This window comes from Cervus elaphus, chromosome 33, assembly GCF_910594005.1.
Source record: "Cervus elaphus chromosome 33, mCerEla1.1, whole genome shotgun sequence".
In the NCBI taxonomy this organism is placed as follows: domain Eukaryota; kingdom Metazoa; phylum Chordata; class Mammalia; order Artiodactyla; family Cervidae; genus Cervus; species Cervus elaphus.
In genome coordinates this window covers 17665687-17684193 of record NC_057847.1, presented here as the reverse complement: position 1 = coordinate 17684193, position 18507 = coordinate 17665687, and the positions used below count along the sequence as shown (strand labels likewise).

The 18507-nt window shown below is 36.2% G+C and overlaps 1 protein-coding gene across 2 annotated transcripts in view; it reads left to right on the top strand.

Annotated features, from left to right (window-relative positions):
- Positions 1 to 256: 256 nt before the first annotated feature.
- DNAJC10 (DnaJ heat shock protein family (Hsp40) member C10) overlaps positions 257 to 18507 on the top strand; it is a 62038-nt gene continuing 43787 nt past the window's right edge. Inside the window, exons 1-9 of one of the 2 annotated variants that reach the window (XM_043894266.1) lie at positions 257 to 730; positions 1278 to 1333; positions 2272 to 2621; positions 4279 to 4441; positions 5950 to 6000; positions 11903 to 11985; positions 12214 to 12345; positions 12907 to 13000; positions 14051 to 14128. In XM_043894266.1, coding sequence (XP_043750201.1) covers positions 2418 to 2621; positions 4279 to 4441; positions 5950 to 6000; positions 11903 to 11985; positions 12214 to 12345; positions 12907 to 13000; positions 14051 to 14128 — 805 coding nt within the window. In that variant the 5' untranslated portion in view covers positions 257 to 730; positions 1278 to 1333; positions 2272 to 2417. The remainder of the gene's footprint in view (positions 731 to 1277; positions 1334 to 2271; positions 2622 to 4278; positions 4442 to 5949; positions 6001 to 11902; positions 11986 to 12213; positions 12346 to 12906; positions 13001 to 14050; positions 14129 to 18507) is intronic. The other variant, XM_043894265.1, reaches the window with a different exon arrangement.

Here is an 18507-nt window from a genome sequence, read left to right as displayed (position 1 = left end):
ACTCATAAATATTTTTATTTCTTCCAAATTTCCTACTGCCTCTTCACTCTAGACTGACACTTCTATCAATGTCACTTCAGGTAAGTTTCCCTTTTCCTTCAAAATTTCCCCTTGCTGCCCCACTCACCCACCAAACAGAAAAGTACTGTAATGGGTCTGCCTTTCCCTTTAAGAACAGGGTCAGCGAGAAATTGCACGCCTAAACCAGCCCTCGGAATAGTCGCCGTAACCACAGCAACGGGAGCAGGAAGGGGCGGGTTACGTCGTCCTGCGTCCGGCCCGCGGCGCGCGCCAGCCGCAATGGTGCGGGTGCGGGGGCTTCGTGGTTACAGCGTGTTCTTCAGCTCCGGGTTGAAGCCGGAGCCGGAGCCGGATTCCGCGCCGAGGGCCACGTCAACCTAAACCTACACCGCCCTCCCCACCCTGTTCGGCCCGCAGGTCCTTAGGCGAATCCTCCCAGGCAGCGGCCTCCACGCCTTTCCCACAATGCCCCGCGCCAGGCCCCGCCCCGCCTCGCCTAGGAGACCGCCGCGCGAGGCGCAGACCGGAGCCAGCCGCGCTGCTAGCTGCCGGTGTGGCTGGTCCAGCCCCATCCCGGGCGCGGCGGCGCAGCGGTCAGAGAGTAAGTGCTTCTCTCCGGAACGCATAGGTTGTATTTGGCCTTGTGGGGTCCGCCCCCGGGGATTGAGGATGGGGAAGTAGCTGCAGGAGACGACCCCGCAACACCGAGGTGGGCTTGGACCCGGGGCCGGGGCTTTGCTGGAGCTGGTGGCGGCTTGGGCTCACCGGGAAGGGAGGGCGGAAATGGCCTGTGCGCTGGAATCTTCCCCCGCGCTCTTCTCTCCTGTGGCTGGATTTTAGTATTCTCGCTCCCAGTCGTCTTTCCCCCTGCTCCACACCATCCTTTCTTCAGTGGTTCCGCGCTTTTAGTTTCTCCCTTTAGCCTCAGTTATCCAGATTCCTGGCACACTAACTCGGTCTGAGGTCTCACACACCAGCACCCCTTGGCTCCCAATGTCTACATCTTTCCCCAGTCGCCGCAACCCATTCTGAAGTAGTGGCAGCAAGGAGTTCGTGTTGCATTTACCTGCAGCTTCTACCTGTCCCCGCACCTCGGCGCGCAGCCGTCCGGCACGCCCACGCTGACTTTGAGAACCCCCGCTGCACAGGGAACAAATAGCACTTGTCAAACGGTGTTTGCTAATGTGATCTCTGTTTTATTCTAAATGTTTTCTAGTCTGGATGTTTATTAATCTACATCGCTCTATTTTACAAAGGTTTTTTTGGTGACGTGAAAAGGAAGGATTAGAAATGAATCGAAAACCGTTCACAGGTGAGAAAAAAGTTAAAATAGGCATTTAAGATTAAAGGACGAAAGGAGGAACTGAGAACGCTCGAAAAGTTGGGTTTTTCGAAACATTATGAGTTCTTTGGAACTAAAGTATATACAAATTTGCATGTGATTTTATTTTATTTTTATCCTGCCCAGGTTAGCGTGTCTGAATAACTGATTGCTGCTTTTCTGTTTTTCTATTTTTATTTATGCCAAATGTAAACTTTGTAATGAAATTACAGTTAACTTGCAGTTATTATTCTGCAAGTTATATATAAAATAGTAACTGCTTAGATAGAACAATAGCACCTTCTGAGAAAATTCAGAAGAAAAAACGGGCGACTTTGTACGTTGTTACAGTGATAGAAATTCACTGCCGTTCTTCTTGCATCGGTTTTATGAAAAATACAGACTCCTTGGAAGGATCTGGTGCTTCTTTCTTGTACCCCCAAAGGGTATTTCCTACAAGTGAAATTTGATTGAAATGAAAACTGAATAGGCGTAAATGGGTGGAGAAATAACCAAAAAGGAAGCAGATTAAAAGGGCCAGTCTTAAGCTGGGTAGAAGAAGGAAGGAAGTAGCTCCTCACCTCCTGTTCACCACCCCCCTCCCTTGTGTTGATGCTGAGAGAGCGAATTGCTGCATTTGTTTGTTTCTAAAACGTTCTAAATAGCTGCAGCCACACTAGATCCCTTTTCTTTTTTTTACCTTTATCTGCTGTCTTGACACGAATGATCGCATGAATCTGGCTACCTAGATAATGGAAGGAATGAAGCAGGCCCCCAAAGAACAGGGCCTCAGGCACTCACCCTGATTTGCCATTTACTGGAGGTTATATTACTGGTCATGTTATTTAGTAAATAGTGCTGTTGATGGGTTGGGTTTTTTGTTGTTGTTGTTGGTTTTTAATGTATTTTACCTGATTTTTTCTCTTTAGATTAACATTTGGGGAGACAATTTATGATGCCTGTTTCACTTTTGGAGTAATGTGGACAGAAGTTCTCAAATTTGCATATTACATCAACTGGAACCAGTGGCCTTATCTTAATGTTTATTTAAATCAGAACTTGTACAAGAAAAACAATGGGAATCTGGTTAAATAAAGATGACTATGTCAGAGACTTGAAAAGGGTCATGCTCTTTTTTCTAATAATGTATATGGCCATTTTAGTGGGTACAGATCAGGATTTTTACAGTTTACTTGGAGTATCCAAAACTGCGAGCAATAGAGAAATAAGACAAGCTTTCAAGAAATTGGCATTGAAGCTACATCCTGATAAAAACCCGGTAGGTAAAAATTTCTTTTTAACCATTTCTGATTAATGTATTTTAAATTAGTGCTCAGAATTCTTAAGAACAGCCACTACTAGTCAAAAAGTTCAACATCTGTGCTCAAAACAGAGGAAGTTAAATAGTCTAAGTTTAGAGGAGTTAAACGAATGTCAATATCAAAATGCAGTTCTCTCAATTTGAAAACTAATTTTCAGCAGTTCTGTTACAGACGTTAATCACAGAGCAGTAGCTTTCTCTGTAAAGCAGGTTAAAATCAAGTATTTTAGAACAGTAAGAAAAATTATTTGCTTAGAACATACAGAGGGTATGTCTTGCTAAAAACAGCAGCAAGAGCTATTAATAGCATGCTTCAACTTTTTTCTCCTATGTACAAATCTAAAACCAGAGTCAGAAAGTATTACAAATTAAAACTTGGCAGCCAAATCGAGTTAATGCCGATCATAAATATTTGGTTATGTATTCCGTAATGTAATCTTTCAAAACTGTTTTAATTCTTAAGATATTTTTATTATTTATCTCATTTCATTTTTTTTTCTTAATGAGATTTGATATTCATCAATAAGAAAGATTTAACTATAATTTTCTAGGTAAAGTTTTTATTAACTTCAATAACTATTTTTTAACTTATTTTTACTTATTTTTATTTTTGGCCACACCACTCTGCTTGCAGGATCTTCCCTGACCAGGGGTTGAACCCAGGCCACCGCAATGAAAGGAATCCTAAGCGCTAGGCCACCAGGGAAGTCCCTAGATAGAATTTTAAGTAGGATTATTTTATTTCCATCACATAAAGCCGAGCAATAGAATTCGTATTTCTCTAAAACTCTTGTTAATTGGTAATCTTTTCCTGAGATCAACATTTTGTTGTGTTTAGGATTTTCATTTTTACAAGTTTTTCTTTAAATTTTCAAATGTCATTTCTTTTAAGTTTCTGTATAAAAGATGGTAGACCCACCTAAGTACTTAATTCAGCAATCCCCAACCCCTAGATGCTAATGCCTGAAAATTTAAAGTGGAGCTGATGTAATAATAATAGAAATAAATATACAATAAATGTAGTGTGCATAAGTCATTCCAAAACCACACCCCATCTGTGGAAAAATTGTCTTCTTTGAGAGGGTCCCTGGTCAAAATGGTTGGGGCTTGCTGATTTAAATGAAAGCATTCTTCAAAAAGCAATTCTATGAAACACTGACAAATGAAACATATCAGTCCAGTTTTAAGTTATTACTCTGGTATTAGTTCTTATGTCATTATAATCGATTGGGTTATGTACTTTTTTTTAATTTTGCCTCAAATAGGTAACCTAAAATTTTCTTTGTGATTGTTTTAGAGGCCACACATGATATTTACCATGTTGTTTCCAAGGATTCATTAGTCCGGTTTTTCTGTTGCATCTATTAGAGGTCATATTTTATGACCACCTCTGTCAACCTCTTGAGGCATTAATTCTCATTTCTTTGTTACTTTTCTTCTTTTTTAAGATTGTAGTTTTTTAAAAATACTTTTTTACTTTTTTATTTCAATGTGTGATGCCCATTTCATATTGTACTACTCCTCCTTATCTTGGTATCTACTCTCAAAGAATTCTCAGAATTAAGTCAGTTAATTGTGTATCTGAAATAAATATTATATCTAATATTTTTAATAGAATAACCCAAATGCACATAGTGATTTTTTGAAAGTAAATAGAGCATATGAAGTACTCAAAGATGAAGATCTGCGGAAAAAATACGACAAATATGGAGAAAAGGGACTTGCAGATAATCAAGGAGGCCAGTATGAAAGCTGGAATTACTACCGTTATGATTTTGGTAAGATGATAGATACTCCTTATGAAGTTATGGTTTATTTAAGTAAATTTAGAAAATTAATTTTGTTTCACCAGTTAGCCTATTTATGTAATTAATGTGCATCCCCTAGACCCTCTTTTTAATGCAACATGGAAGTGGAATTCAAGAGGAAAGTCAAGTAGTATGTAGATACCTGAATAAATATGGAGGTGTTTTGGTCATAATCTTGTTAAATACTTATAACAATTGTATTTAATTTTGTAAAATATTTGTATTAGAAGTTAAATATTGAAGCCTTCTAGTACTTTTAGAGTATCATATTTTCCAGGAAAGATTGAAGTTTCCTTTAATAGTGGTCACTTCAGTAGAAAAAACCATCCTTCTTAATTAGTAATGAATAATGGCTTAAGGTGTGACAGGAATGAGAAGGCAGGCGCAGAGAGAGTCAACAAGTGAAAGAGATCGAGGGAGGGGAGAGTAAACACAGGTGTCAAGCGAAGAGGGAGCGTTCTGATAGCAGTGGTCACTTATTGGCCTCAAATGCAGGCTGAGAAGCGAAGTACGCTTTTATCTTAGAATCAATAAAATATTTTCAGTTTTACATCTGGAGTATTTATTTCTCGAGACTGACTTTTCAATATAGTATTTTCAGGTATATTCACTATCGTTTGATAGTCTATAACAAGTGTCGGTAGTCAATATTTCACAGGCTAAGTCTGGCCTGCCACCTGGTTTTGCAAAGTTTTATTGGAATACAGTTTTGCTCATCTATGTACATATTATTTTTCACACTTCAGGGCAGAGTTGCATAGCTGTGACAGAAATCATATGTCTCACAAAATCAAATACTAACGTCTGTATATAGCTTATCACTTAATATTTATTCGTTGATATTTTATATAGTAATGAGAAGCTTTCCTACATTGGTGTTATTATAAGAAATAAATTTTATATTTAAGTTTGCCCCTGCCTCTGCAAATATTCTAATTATATAAGACATTTAGAACATTTTTAAATGATAGCACATTAAAAAGAAAAACATGCAATCTGAAAGTGAATGAGGTCTGAAAGTAATGTACTATGGCCAATTTCCTGGTTTGGATATTGTACTAAAATTACATAGTATGTCACCATTAGGGGAAGCTGGGTAAATGGAAGTCTGAACTATTTTTACAACTTAATAAAAGTCTATAATTACTTTCAAATAAAAGCTTTTTCAAAAAAGCAATAAAAATTTTCTGTGGAGATGAAATTGTGTGACTATTAGGAGCCACATCCCCAACACACACACCTGTGGCAGTACATATCAGGAAATGTCTTTTGATCACTCTTTAAATGTATCACCACTGTTACTATTTATTCTTTGCTTTACCCCTAGAAAAATAGAATAGATTCTTAGTGTTGCATATTCTTCAACTTGAGATTTAGAATAATCTGATTTTTGATGATTGAAAGAAAATGACATTTTTAATGTGTTTATTTTTATGATGAAGTATTAATTTTATAATTTTATTTACTTCTAAAATTAGGTATTTATGATGATGATCCTGAAATCATAACATTGGATAGAAGAGAATTTGGTAAGTTTGTGCATTTATGATTTTCCAAAACTAGTTTAAGACCAGTCTCTTTAACTAAAATTCCCTCAAAGACAAATTATTTAGAATTCAGAAATTTTTCTAATTTTAGCAAGGTAAATGGTATATATTGTATTTTAAATAATGTTTTATAATCACCATCTGAGATTTTAACAGTTTCTTTTATTGTAGATTTTAGCATATCATCAACTTTCCTTCTATTATGTTAATGAACTTTTCTAACATTCCTGTATTAGTACTATTATTCCTCTTATTTGGCAGTTGAGGAAACCATAGAAGTGCTAGCAACATCCTCAACATTCTATACTTGTGTGTTTGTGTATAATTGACACATTTGAGATAATGAGCCAATATTTATTCTATTTCTCTATATTTTTTCACATTATTAAAAAATGTGTATATTTAAAAGTATATTATATGAAAAAAAGCCTAATACAAAAATGTATATGCAGTATAATACAGATCATACAAGAGGTGTACATATATATGCGTAGAGAATAAAACCTGGGTGGGAACAAAATAAAAATATCAACACTGATTAAAAACAAAGTTCTTAACAGAATGTGGGGCAGTATACTATTTTTTTTTTTTAGTATACTATTTTTAAAAAATATTTATGCAGTGAAATGCCTCAGCATGTATACTAAATGAAGTGGACATTATACACAGCCCCCCATATCAGTTCAGGATAAGTTTGTATGCCGTGTGAGCTTCGTGCAAACTTGCAGAAATACTTCTAGTTTTGTGTTTCAGAGTTTTAAATAAGTATTGCAAGTAGATTTACTTTGATCTCTGATTTGTGTGAAAATGGATATAAAAATATACTCATATACTTGGCAGTGTACTTTAGAAAACGTTCATTATTCTTATACTTTCAAACTAGCACACTTTTAATAAAATACTCTACTTTAAAACTATATTTTACCTTAAATCATATTTCAATTTTATTTTGCTTTGTTACAGTTTCATTTAATTAACTAAAATAACTTACTAGGTGCAAAATGTATATAGTTTCTCATTTTAATAAACAATGTGTTACAACCAGTGAGTTTTTTACAGTTCCTTGTAAGCAAAAGTTGCATCCTATTTGTATTTTCTACAACATAGTGAGTTCAGGTCTACAGGGTAGCTGTTCAGTACATTATTTTGTTTAAAGTCCTGTAGTGAATACCTGAATAAGTTCTAAGGAACATTAGTTAATATCTTTATAAAAGAAATGGAAGAAAATTTTATTTGTTTGTATTATTGGTAGACAGAATTGATAACTCATGTCACAGGCTGGCAGAATCATGACTTACTGGCAGGTAGTTATATGAACCTATTGCTTTTTATGTCGTTATTGTCTCATCTGCTAGTTTATCAGTAAGTATTTTGTGGTCCTATGGGACAGAACACTTTGGAATTAGAGATAGAGAAACTGAACAAAACCTGCAAGCTGATTAATCCATGAACCTACCCAGAATGAAAGACTTTCCTGATGGCTGTATTGCACATGGGTTCAGACTTTTTCAGATCAGTCATTTCAGAGAAAAGGTTAAATTAAGAAATGCTAATAGTTCGTGTGGAACTGCAAATAGTAGTTAAAAATAGATTACAGTCACAAAATCTTAGAGACAGTTATTCAGAAATAATTAAATGACGTCGACAGGTCCAGTGCAAAGTGGCCAGTATTCTGTTTGAACTCTGATAACGACCCTGTGTGTGACTGGACTAAGGCAGGGTGATCCAGAGTTTCAGTTGAAGAAGCCGAGGGAGGAGACTGAGGATGGGTAGTCCTTACCAGTTTGTGCTTATGTAAATATCACATCCGCCTACTTGGTGTGGGTCTCTTCCTGTTACCAGTAGTTTCTATTTTTTGGGTTACTTAACTTGTCTTTTGTGTAACTAATAAGTAATTATGAAGTTATTTTTAAGGTATTTTATGTTCTTTTGCTCTAGAAAGAAATTATGTTTTCTTTTGACTAGAGTCACTAACAACCTTAGATCAGTTTTTTCCAGGGATTGAAATGATTCGAAAGCTGAGCTTTGGACTTGGACAATACCAGCCTCTTTTCAGTTCACCTTTACATATAGAACCCTCTCTACGTGTGCCCTGAACTTCATTTTGTGTCTCATCTCATGAATCTATTGAAAACTCTGCTTAGTTTCTTGCCTATCAAGAGATGGCAAACATTGGCCCCCTGATTTCTACCTCCTGCCGTTCCTGGGGGTCCCGTAATTCTTCAACCGCATTGGTAACTCTGATGCTTTCAACGCAGGTCTTTTGTATTTTGTCCAATTCTTCAGTTGTGGTAGGAGAGTTAATCCAAATTACATCAGTTCAGTTCAGTTCAGCCGCTCAGTCGTATCCGACTCTTTGCAACACCATGGACTGCAGCATACCAGGCCCCCCTCTCCATCACCAACTCCCAGAATTTATTCAAACCCATGTCCATTGAGTCGGTGATGTCATCCAGCCATCTTATCCTCTGTTGTCCCCTTCTCCTCCCGCCTTCCATCTTTCCCAGCGTCAGGGTCTTTTTAAATGAGTCATTTCTTCACATCAGGTGGCCAAAGTATTGGAGTTTCAGCTTCAGCATCAGTCCTTCCAGTGAACACCCAGGACTGATCTCCTTTAGGATGAACTGGTTGGATCTCCTTGCAGTCTAAGGGACTCTCAAGAGTCTTCTCCAACACCACAGTTCAAAAGCATCAATTCTTCAAATTACATAGTTCACTTTTATCAGGAGTAGAATTCAACTGTGATACAGAAGAGAGAATGTGATCAATACACTTCACTTTGAAGTTCTTATCCTTCCCATTAAACATGATTTGTATTATCTTTTTAAGTCACAGAAAAGTATTATATCGTTACTAAAAACAAGTTCTAGATAGTATCTGCAAAACCAGAACATCCTGCACTTAACACTAGTCATTTGGAGTAGTACCCACACAATACATGCATTCTTTTGAAGACAAACTCAAGAAATGAAAGAGGAACTCAAAGCACTTCAGCTTTTTTTTTAAACATTTTTCTGGGGCTAACAGAAGCTGCTAGCTATAATTGTACAAATATTAACAAACATTAGCTGTATAGTTTAGAAATTGAAAGTCACATTTTGAAATATACTTGTTCTTTTCTGGGTCACTGAGTTGTACAAAAACATCTCATTGAGCTTTGATAATAGAGTTTTACAAATATTGTCAACAGTAGTGGGAACTGGGCAAATTAGAAGTACTCTATGAAAACAAAGTACCAAGGTGGAAAACAATTTTCTTTTCATTCTCATATAGAGGCAAATTTAAATAGAAAAAAATTTTCTTGTAATGAGAATGCTCAGGATGTTCTTTTAACAACTTTTATATATAATATACAGCATTGTTGATTATAATGTTGTACATTACATCCCTAGTAGTTTTTTGTCTTGTAACTAAGAGATTGTTCCTTTTGACCACCTTCATCCAATTACCCTTTCCCCACCTCTGCCTCTGCCAACTTCGAAAATCTGATCTCTTTTTCTGGGAGGTTGTTTTTGAAGTGTAATGACCTATGACACTGTATTAGCTCCTGTTACACAGCATAGAGATTTGTCATTTCTGTGCATTTCAAAAGGATCGCTACAGTAAGTCTAATTACTATATGTCACCATACACAGAAACGGTATAGTTACTGAGGATACTCCTCACACTGCATAGCAGTCTGTATATGTGTGTTTATGTATATGATTATTTTAAGTTGCTGATCTCATAGGTTCAAACTCACCATAACAACCCTGCATTTTACTTCCCCCACCACCACATTCACAGATTTTAACATAATATTTTATATATTTTTGTATGTTTCTTAATTACTTATTGTGGGTATAAATGATTTTTCTATTTTGTCTTTTAACCTTCCTACTAGCTTTATACATGACAGATTTACTACCTTTACTGTATATTTGGCTTTAAGTGAGATTTTTTTCCTTCCATAATTTTCATTTTTGCAGTTGTGGCCTTTTCTTTTTTCACTTAGATAAGTCCCTTGTGACTGACTCGTGTTAGTATATGGCAGAGGCCAACACCATATTGTAAAGCAATTATCCTCCAATAAAAGAAAAGTTAAAAAAAATAATAAAATTTTAAGAAAAGAAGTCCTATAACTTTTCTTGTAAATATGGTTTCATGGTGATGAACTCTTTTGCTTCTCTGTAAAACTTTGAATCTGTCCTTCAAATCTTAATGACAGCCTTGCTGGGTAAAGTATTCTTAGCTGTAGGTTTTCCCTTTCATCACTTTAAAGATGTTCAGAGAACTTAGGAGAAGATTGAACAGAGTGAGAAGTTAGAAGTTTTTGAATAAAGAGCAAACAAAGAGCAACTAAACAGAGGTGAGGAATGCAATAACTTAAGTAAAAAATACGCTAGAAGAAGTCAACAAGTAGATTATATGATGCAGAGGAAGACAGTGGAAATCACTGAAATGGAACAGAAAAACGAAAACAGAATAGAAATGAGGACAGTTTAAGAAACCTTTGGGACATCATCATCCATATTAACACTCGCATGATAGAGGCCCCAGAAGAGTGGGGCAGAGAACGCGTAAGATTTTACCTCAGTTCCTACCAGTTGGTGGTCCAAGGCAGCATGGCCATTATTTTGACAACCTGGATAGAGTGGTCTATTCATCAGACTTTCTAAACTTTGCCAAAGCACAGCCAATAAAATCCTAATGTACACACTTTGCCTGTAATTTTTCCCACAGATCCATGTGTCTTGGCTTTGAAATGTAGGTGAACATTACTGCACACATTACTAATTAACCTGAATCAGTTATATATATTTTGAATAGTGTGCATGTTTTGATGTCTTAGCATAATTTATTATGACTTTTGAAAATTTTCTTTCAAAATTGCTGATTTTAGTGTGGAGTTATATGGAAACTCTTTAGCCAAAAGCAAATTGTCTTAAACTTTTTGTCTTGAATGTTAGAGCACATCCTTACAATCGTAAAATGTTTAAATGAATGTATTTTGTTTGTATCAGGTCCTTTATAGGTTAGATTATAACGTGTAATATAATTGTTGAGTAGATATTATGTAGTGTTTGGGTCTGTTAGCAAATATGTATCCATGTTTTGAATTGTTAAAAACCTTGATCTGATCTACTTCAGATAACGCAGTTTTCCAAAGAAAATGTCTTATTAAGAGCAAAAAGTGAAAGTGAAGGTCGCTGAGTCATGTCTGACTCTTTACAACCACATGGACTATACAGTCCGTGGAATTCTGCAGGCCAGAATACTGGAGTGGGTGGCCTTTCACTTCTCCAGGGGATCTTCCCAACCCAGGGATGGAACCCAGGCCTCCTGCATTGCAGGAGGATTCTTTGTCAGCTGAGTCACAAGAGAAGCCCCTATTAAGAGCAAAGGGTAGGTTTAATCTCCACAGCCCTTACTGTCATGTAGGTCGCTGACCGCATTCTTCTGTAATCTGGAGTAGCTCTCAGAGTTTGACTGTGTGCTAAACCGGTGCTGCAGGTGATGGAAGAGCCTGAAACCCCAGTCTCTCGGGTCATTTCTCCATTTCTGTCATCCACACAGCCTCTCGTGAGGTTTGACTGTTGCTTCCTTATGTTGCGTCCTTTATTTTTACAGCTTCTTAGTGACATAGATCATGCTTTTCAAGAGTGCATCTTATTGAAATAGAGCTTGGAAGAGGTTTTTTGTTGTTTTTTTGTTTAAAGGTATTGTTTGACAGTTGAAATAGTATGTTTTCTTCTTATAGAAAAAAAATGTATAGAAAATGATAAAGGCAGTATGAAAGATGTATGACTATTTTTTTCATTTTGATCTCAAGGAAAATTTTGAACTAAAACATGTACAAACCTTTAGTAAATAATTACAAGTTGTTTGGTTTATGTATTTTTAGATGCTGCTGTTAATTCTGGAGAACTGTGGTTTGTGAACTTTTACTCCCCAGGGTGTTCACACTGCCATGATTTAGCTCCCACAGTAAGTATTTTACATCCTGATTATTAAAGTTTTACTATTAACAGTTTATCTATTATTTGAATGTTTTTAAAAATATGTTAGGATTTAACTATCAGAAATAGCTATCATATTTTTTCACGTTTATGGTTTTATTTCATGAATATATTCTCTTTTAAGGAAGTGTAGTTTGAAGAATGTTCAAGGAAATGTAAATTATTTTATCAGAGAACTACTTTTTTTTCTTCATAGTGGAGAGACTTTGCAAAAGAAGTAGATGGATTGCTTCGAATTGGAGCAGTTAACTGTGGCGATGATAGAATGCTTTGCCGAATGAAAGGAGTCAACAGTTATCCCAGCCTCTTCATTTTTAGGTCTGGAATGGTAAGATATAAAATTCGCCTTTTTTTTTTTTTTTTTAATTTGATGGAACATTATAACAAGAGGACTACTAGAGAAAACAATATGTGAATTTGTAGAGTCTTTTGATTTTTCTTATTTTAGGTGCTATCTAACTATGCTATAGTCATAATAAACACTTTTGATTATACTGTAAATACTTTTTAGATGACATTGCTTTAACAAAATGTTTGCCAATTTCAGTTTCCATCTTAAGGAATATAATGATAACCAATATGTGTGTTGTACTTTATGATTTACAAAGTATTTCACAGGTATTTTCTCTCATTGAATATGAAGTTCTAATTTCCCTTTCTTTCCCCAGTGTTAAGCGATAAAACTGAAACTGAAACAATTATAAGTAATATTATTCAAATGTCTGATAGGGAATCCGTGTAATCCAGATTCTTAGCATGTCATTTAGAAAAACACTTTACCATTGAAAGACATATTTTACTTATTCAGAATAATGGAGAATCAAATCAATCAATTTGTTTGAGTCTTAAAAAGTAAAAGATGTTTCTCTTTTTATAAATGAAAATATAGGCTGCAGTGAAGTACCATGGTGACAGATCAAAGGAAAGTTTAATGAATTTCGCCATGCAGCATGTTACAAGCACAGTGACAGAATTATGGACAGGTAATTTTGTCTTCATAATTTGCTAGATTTTCAAGGATACTTTGAATTGGTATTTCAGATTTTTCAGTAGTAATATTAATGTTCTGGTCATATTATCTTTTCCATGCTTCTTAGAAAGGAATTATGTCATTTGTTCTGAGCTCTGCTAAATAGTAGGCCTTTAATAAATTTAATTTATACAGAAACGAAAACAAGTTTGATGTAGGATATGGATATGAGATGGGGCTAGGTGAAAAGGCAACTTTGAAAGTGCAACTGAATATTTAGTAAAACAAGTGTTTTATTTCTTTCGTAAGTATACTATATCAGGTGTAAATTTATGCCTATTCAATTTAATTTTGAAGTTTAAGAACTTTTCTAATCTCAGGCATTTAATTCATCAGGTGTCTTTAGGGGAGTTATGTAATTACACTACCCATGAAATGATAGTATTTACTTCTAAAGGGATGCTCATATCATTTAATGAATCCAGTTATGTCTCCAAAACTGTTAAGTACTAGGACTGCAGCCATAAACTGTATAATCTTTGCCTTCTGGGACCCCATTATTAAACCATTAAAATACAGAGTAGTGACTATTATGATAGAGGTAAGCTTAGGGAAGCATGAAGGATATGAAAGAATTCAGGTGGGGAAAGGAGGAAGGGTTAGGAAATTCTTCCTGAATGAAATCAGATCCAATCTGTCGTGAAAGTGAAGAGGAATCCTTAAAAGGTCACTGTATTGGGAATCTGCAATATTTCATGAATCTAACAAAAGATGGGTGATGAGTAGAGTGGTTTGGGGCAGGAATGACCAACTGAACGGGTAGACAAAGCTCAGATCACAAGGGGCCTAACTTGTCAATTTTAGTTTCTTTCTTAATAATAAATTTAGATTTTATATGATTGAAAAAAAGTCAGGGTGGGAATTTGACATACTCAATAGGAATCCTGAAAACTGCTCAAGAGTAGATTGGAAATGGATGAGATTAGATGGGAAAACCCATGTAGAAAATGGTTTCCATTGTGGAGTAGTAAATGATCAGAAATTTTCTTTATTTTCTCTTAAGGAAATTTTGTTAACTCCATACAAACTGCATTTGCTGCTGGTATCGGCTGGCTGATCACTTTTTGTTCCGAAGGAAGCGGTAATATTATTTGTTGTTTTGTTATGATGAAGAGACCATGACATTTGATTTTTAGGTGACAGTCTTTTTTTCCATAGCTTTATTGAGAGATAATTGACATAGAACATTCTCTAACTTTAAAGTGTACAATTTGTTGATCTGAAACACTTACATGTTAGAAAATGATGACCACCATGATAGTAGCTAACACCTCTATCCTGTCACATAATTACCATTTCTTTCTTGTCATGAGAACATTTAAGATCTACTCTTTGAACAAGTTTCAAGGATTTAATACAGTATTATTAGATATAATCACTATATCCTGTATATTAGGTCCTCAGAAGTTACTGGTCTTATAACTGGAAGTATGTACTCTTAGACTAGGTAAAAATCTTAAGTATGCTACTATAATTGATTATTTTCTATTTTCAAAGTACAATTTATACTTTTTAATTCAATGTTATAATTTTTATTTAATGAATATTTATCTTTTTATTATTTTACACATAAAGCTATAAAATTATTAATTGCTTGTTTTAAGTTGAAGTATATATTTGCAATACTGTGTTGGTTTCAGGTGTATAGCATTCAGTTTGATTTTTTGTGGGATACCTTCCATTATAGGTTGTTACAAGATATTGGGTAAAATGCCCTGTACTATACAGTAAATCCTTCGTATCAATTTTATGTGTAGTAGCTTGTATGAGTTAATCCCACATCCCACACTCCTAATCTGTCCCTTCCCTCGTCTCTCTCTCTTCTGGTGACCGTTAGTTTGTTTTCTGTGTCTGTTTTGTATATAGATTGATTTGTATTATTTTTTAGATTTCACATATAAATACCATATATTTGTCTGACTTCACAAAGTATATTCTCTAGGTCCATTCATGTTTCTGCAGATGGCAACATCTCATTCTTTTTATGGCCAAGTATTACTCCTTGTATCCATACCACATCTTCTTAGCCAGTTGTCTGTTGATAGACGCTTGGGTTATTTCCTGTTTTTGGCTATTGTAAATAGTTCTGCTTGAACATACAGGTGCATATATCTTTTCAAATTAAAGAGTTTTTGTCTTTTCTGGATATATACCCAAGAGTGGAATTGCTGGATCACACAGTAGATCTATTTTTAGTTTTTTTGAGCAACTACCATACTGTTTTCCACTGTGGCTGTACCAGTTTATATTCCCACCAACAGTTTGGTGGGGAGCCACAGTTTATATTCCCACCAACAGTTTGGTGGGGTTCCTTTTCTCCACACTCTTTCCAGCATTTATTTGTAGACTTTTTGATAATAGCCATACTTATGGGTGTCAGATGATACCTCATTGTGGTTTTGATTTGCATTTCTGTAATAAGTAGCCACATTGAGCATCTTTTCATGTGCTTGTTGGCTGTCTGTATATATGTCCTCTTTGGAGAAATGTCTGCTTAGGTCTTATGCCTTTTTTCTTTTTTTTTGGCTGCATGACACAGCATGTGGGATCTTAGTTCCCCAACCAGGGATCGAACTCGTGACCCCTGCATTGTAAGTGTGGATTCTTAACCACTAGACAGTCAGGGAAGTCCCTGCCCATTCCTTGATTGGGTTGTTTGTTTTTTTGTTATTTCTGTCATGTGAGCTATTTACTATTTTAGTTATTAACCCCTTTTGGTCACATCATTTGCAAATATTTTCTCCTGTTTCTTAAGTTGTCTTTTCATTTTATTGATGACTTCTTTGCTGTGCATACTTACAAAAACCAAGCCTGTAAGTTTGCTTAGGTCCCAGTTGTTCACTTCTGCTTTTTTATTGTGTTTGCCCTGGGAGACTGATCTAAGAAAAGATTGCTACAATTTATGTCTGAGAATGTTTTGCCTGTGTTTTCTTCTAGGAGTTTTATGAGATCATGTCTTATATTTGGGTCTTTAAAGCTTTTTTTTTTAATTGAGGTATAGTTGTTTTACAGAGTTGTGTTAACTACTGCTGTAATTAAGTGGTTGAGTTATACATGTGTATGCATCCTTTTTTTCCTATTCCTTTCCGTTGTGGTTTATTGTAGGATATTGAATATAGTTCTCTGTGCTGTACGCCAGCACCTTGTTTATTCATTCTGTGCAACCCCAGCCGCCTCCTCTGTCCCTCCTCCCAAACCCTCTCCTCCTGGCAACCACGCGTATGTTCCCTGTATCCGTGACCCTGTTTCATAGATAGATTCATTTGTGTCATGTCTTAGATTTCACATATAAGCCATATCATATGCTGTCTTCCTCTTTCTTCTGACTTACTTCACTTAGTATGATAACCTCTAATTGCATCCATGTTACTGTACATGGCATCGTGTTGTTGTATTTTATGGCTGAATGGTATTCCATTGTGTATATGTACCACGTCTTTATACATTAACTTGCTAATGGACATTTAGGTTGATTTCGTATCTTGGCTGTTGTGAATCGCGCTGCTCTGAGCATAGTGCTGCATGTATCTTTTTGGATTGGAGTTTTGTCTGGATATATAAAGCGTCTGCCTATAATGTGGGAGACTGGAGTTCAATCCCCAGGTCACGAAGATCCCCTGGAGAAGGAAATGGCAACCCACTCCAGTACTCTTGCCTGGAAAATCCCATGGATGGAGAAGCCTGGTAGGCTACAGTCCATGGGGTCGGGAAGAGTCAGACACGACTGAGTGACTTCACTTTCACTTTCATGCCTAGGGATGGGATTACTGGATCGTATGGTAATACTAGTTTTAGTTCTTTGAGGAAGCTCCATAATGTTCTCTATAATGGCAGTACCAACTGACATACCACCAGTAATGTCAGAGGGTTCCCTTTAATCCACAGCCTTTCCAGCATTTGTTATTTGTAGACTTTTTAATGATGGTCATTCTGACTGGAAGTGGTACCTCACTACAGTTATCGTTTGCATTTCTCTAATAGTTAACAACATTGAGCATCTTTTCATGTGTCTATTGGCCATCACTATTTCTTCTTTGAAGAAATATCTCTTTTATGTCTTCTGCTTGTTTCTTGATTGGGTTGACTTTTTGCTGTTGGATTTTTATGAACTATTTGTACATTTTGGAAATTAAGCCCTGGTTGGCTGTGCTGTTTGCGGATATTTTCTCCCATTCTGTAGGTTGTCTTTTTGTTTTGTTTGTGGTTTCTTTCGTTGTGCAAAAGCTTTTAAATTTGATTAGGTCCCATTTGTTTACTTTTGTTTTTATTCTTACTCTCTTGGGAGACTGACCTAAGAAAACATTGGTATGACTTATGTCAGAGAATGTTTTGCCTGTGATTTCTTCTAGGAGCTTTACGGTGTTAAATCTTCTATTTGAGTCTTGAAGCTATTTTGAGTTGATTTCCCTATGGTGACAGATGTGTTCCAGCTTCATTGATTTACCTGTGGCTCTCCAACATTTCCAGCACCACTTGCTGAGGAGATCCTCTTTTCCCCGTTATATATTCTTGCCTCCTTTGTTGAAAGTTAATTGACCATAGGTGTGTGAGTTTATTTCTAGGCTCTCTATTCTGTCCCATTGATCCATATATCTGTTTTTGTGCCAATACCTCACTCTTTTGACTAATGTAGCTTTGTAGCATTGTCTGAAGTTTGGTAGGATGATGCCTCCTGCTTTATTTTTCTTTAGGATTGCTCTGAACAATTCCTTGTCTGATTGCTGTGGCTAGGACCTCCAATACTTGAATAGAAGCGATGAGAGTGGGCATCCTCATCTTGTTCCCAAATTTAGAGGGAAGGCTTTCAGTTTTTCACTGTTGAGTATTATGTTTTTGCCTGTGGCTTTGTTGTAAGTGACCTTTTATTATGTTGTAATATGTTCCCTATACACCCACTTTTATGAAAGTTTTTTATCATGAATGGCTGTTGAATTTTGTGAAATGATTTTTCTGCATCTGTTGAGATGATCATGTGATTTTTGTCTTTTTTGTTAATATCACATTGATTGATTTGCATATGTGGAAACAGTCTTGTAACCCTGAAATGAATCCAACTTGATCATGGTATATGATCCTTTTTCAGTGTTGCTGGATTCACTTTGCTAATCTTTTGTTGGGGATTTTTGCACCTATATTCAGCAAAGATCAGTTCAGTTCAGTTGCTCATTCATGTCCGACTCTTTGCGACCCCATGAACCGCAGCACACCAGGCCTCGTTGTCCATCACCAACTCCCGGAGTTTACCCAAACTCATGTCCATTGAGTCAGTGATGCCATCCAGCCATCTCATCCTCTGTTGTCCCCGTCTCCCACCCCCAATCTTTCCCAACATCAGGGTCTTTTCAGAAGAGTCAGCTCTTCACATTAGGTAGCCAAAGTATTGGAGTTTCAGTTTCAGCATCAGTCCTTCCAGTGAACATCCAGGACTGATTTCCTTTAGGATGGACTGGTTGGATCTCT